This window comes from Galeopterus variegatus, unplaced genomic scaffold (assembly GCF_000696425.1).
Source record: "Galeopterus variegatus unplaced genomic scaffold, G_variegatus-3.0.2 Scaffold1891, whole genome shotgun sequence".
Taxonomy (NCBI): Eukaryota; Metazoa; Chordata; class Mammalia; order Dermoptera; family Cynocephalidae; genus Galeopterus; species Galeopterus variegatus.
The window spans coordinates 250,219-251,669 of NW_007728002.1; the positions used below are offsets into that span (position 1 = coordinate 250,219).

The window sequence follows — 1,451 nt, forward strand, 5'->3', positions numbered from 1 at the left end:
TTTTTTTCCTCTTAGCACATGATAATTAAAGAGGTTAATTCTTCCATTTGTTCTTTATTACAGAAACAAGGACCTACTAATATGCTCTTGCATCATCTTGTCCAAGATGTTAAACAGGTAACCAAATTATGAAGGTGTGAAAATATCTTTGTACATTGCCTTAGCTGTGTGGCAGAGGAGTCACCAGAGTTTACTTTGTAAAATGTAGATTTTCTTTTTTTTTTGGTGGCTGGTAGGGATGGGATCCGAACGTGTGACTTTGGTGTTATAAGGCTGTCTCTATCCAACTAAGCTAAGAGGTCAGCCCAAGATTTGGATTTTCTAGTGAATTACCTACCTTCTTTACTTAGGATTCTGAACAATTTCATCACCAAACCACACTCATATTTTTTCCCTTAATTTACTTTATGTTTTTAAAGACTTGATTCACCAAGTAAATGACCTTGGCTGATAAAAAACATGAACCAGAGACTGACAACACTTCCATTCAGAACTTCAGTTTAACCGTGGGCCAAAGACGATAGTTAATACCAGCTGGAAATAAAGAACTGTGTGATTCTGTTATCTTTATTGAGGACTAAGTTGTGATTTCCCCTGTTTTCGCTATGACTGTTTTGAATATTAGTGACAACTCAGGGACTCTGTCACTTCTTTTGAGTCTGAGTCTAAGTATCGTTCTAGGGGTCAGGTGGATCCTGCTGCCATGTACACTGGCTCATGTTTGCTCATGGTTGAGTTAGGTCAGACTTCAAATCCTCTGAGCCCCCATTTGTTACCAACACCTTCCAACTTTAAAAGACTTTTATACCTAACTTTCTTTTCTTTTAAATACCAATAACTTTTATTCATATCCCCAGAAAATTGGGAATGTCTTTTATTTGTCACTATAGTTAAAATTCATCCAAGACACATTTTAAAAGTTCTTTTATTTTTCTGAAGTCTAATATCTTGTTGGCTTTCTGGTTATGTTGACTTGGTAGGAGAGCCAGGCTAAAAGGAAGACATTTACTTGGCAAATTAGTAGTAAGAAAAAGTATCCATGCAGATGTAAATTTAGTTTGCGTTGATTTATGCTATATCAAAATGATTTTCTTTAAATTATTTCCTTAAAGTCTATCACAATAAACTGAAGAAAAAGGAAGGAAATAGGTTAAATATACTTTTAACTAGCAGCAAATAAGAACACTATTTTTAGTGTTCTTTGAAAAAAGTAAATTATGAATGTGAAAAACAAAAAAATTACTTACATTCATATATATATAGATAACCTTATTTCTTATTTAAAGCCTGTGAACATTATTCACAATCTGTCCATTTCAGAGACTTTGTTCAGCATTTTGTGTACCTTTAAAAATGTAAATTTATTTTTAAAATTTTTTAAATTTTTTGGCAGCTGGCTGGTACAGGGATTGAACCCTGGACCTTGGTGTTATCAGCACCACTCTCTAACC

General features: G+C 33.8%; 1 protein-coding gene across 1 annotated transcript in view; it reads left to right on the forward strand.

Annotated features, from left to right (window-relative positions):
* Positions 1-1,451, forward strand: part of TRPM6 (transient receptor potential cation channel, subfamily M, member 6) — a 126,504-nt gene that overhangs the window by 40,201 nt on the left and 84,852 nt on the right. Inside the window, exon 12 of the mRNA XM_008579473.1 lies at positions 64-117. Within this exon, the coding sequence (XP_008577695.1) occupies positions 64-117 (54 nt within the window). The remainder of the gene's footprint in view (positions 1-63; positions 118-1,451) is intronic.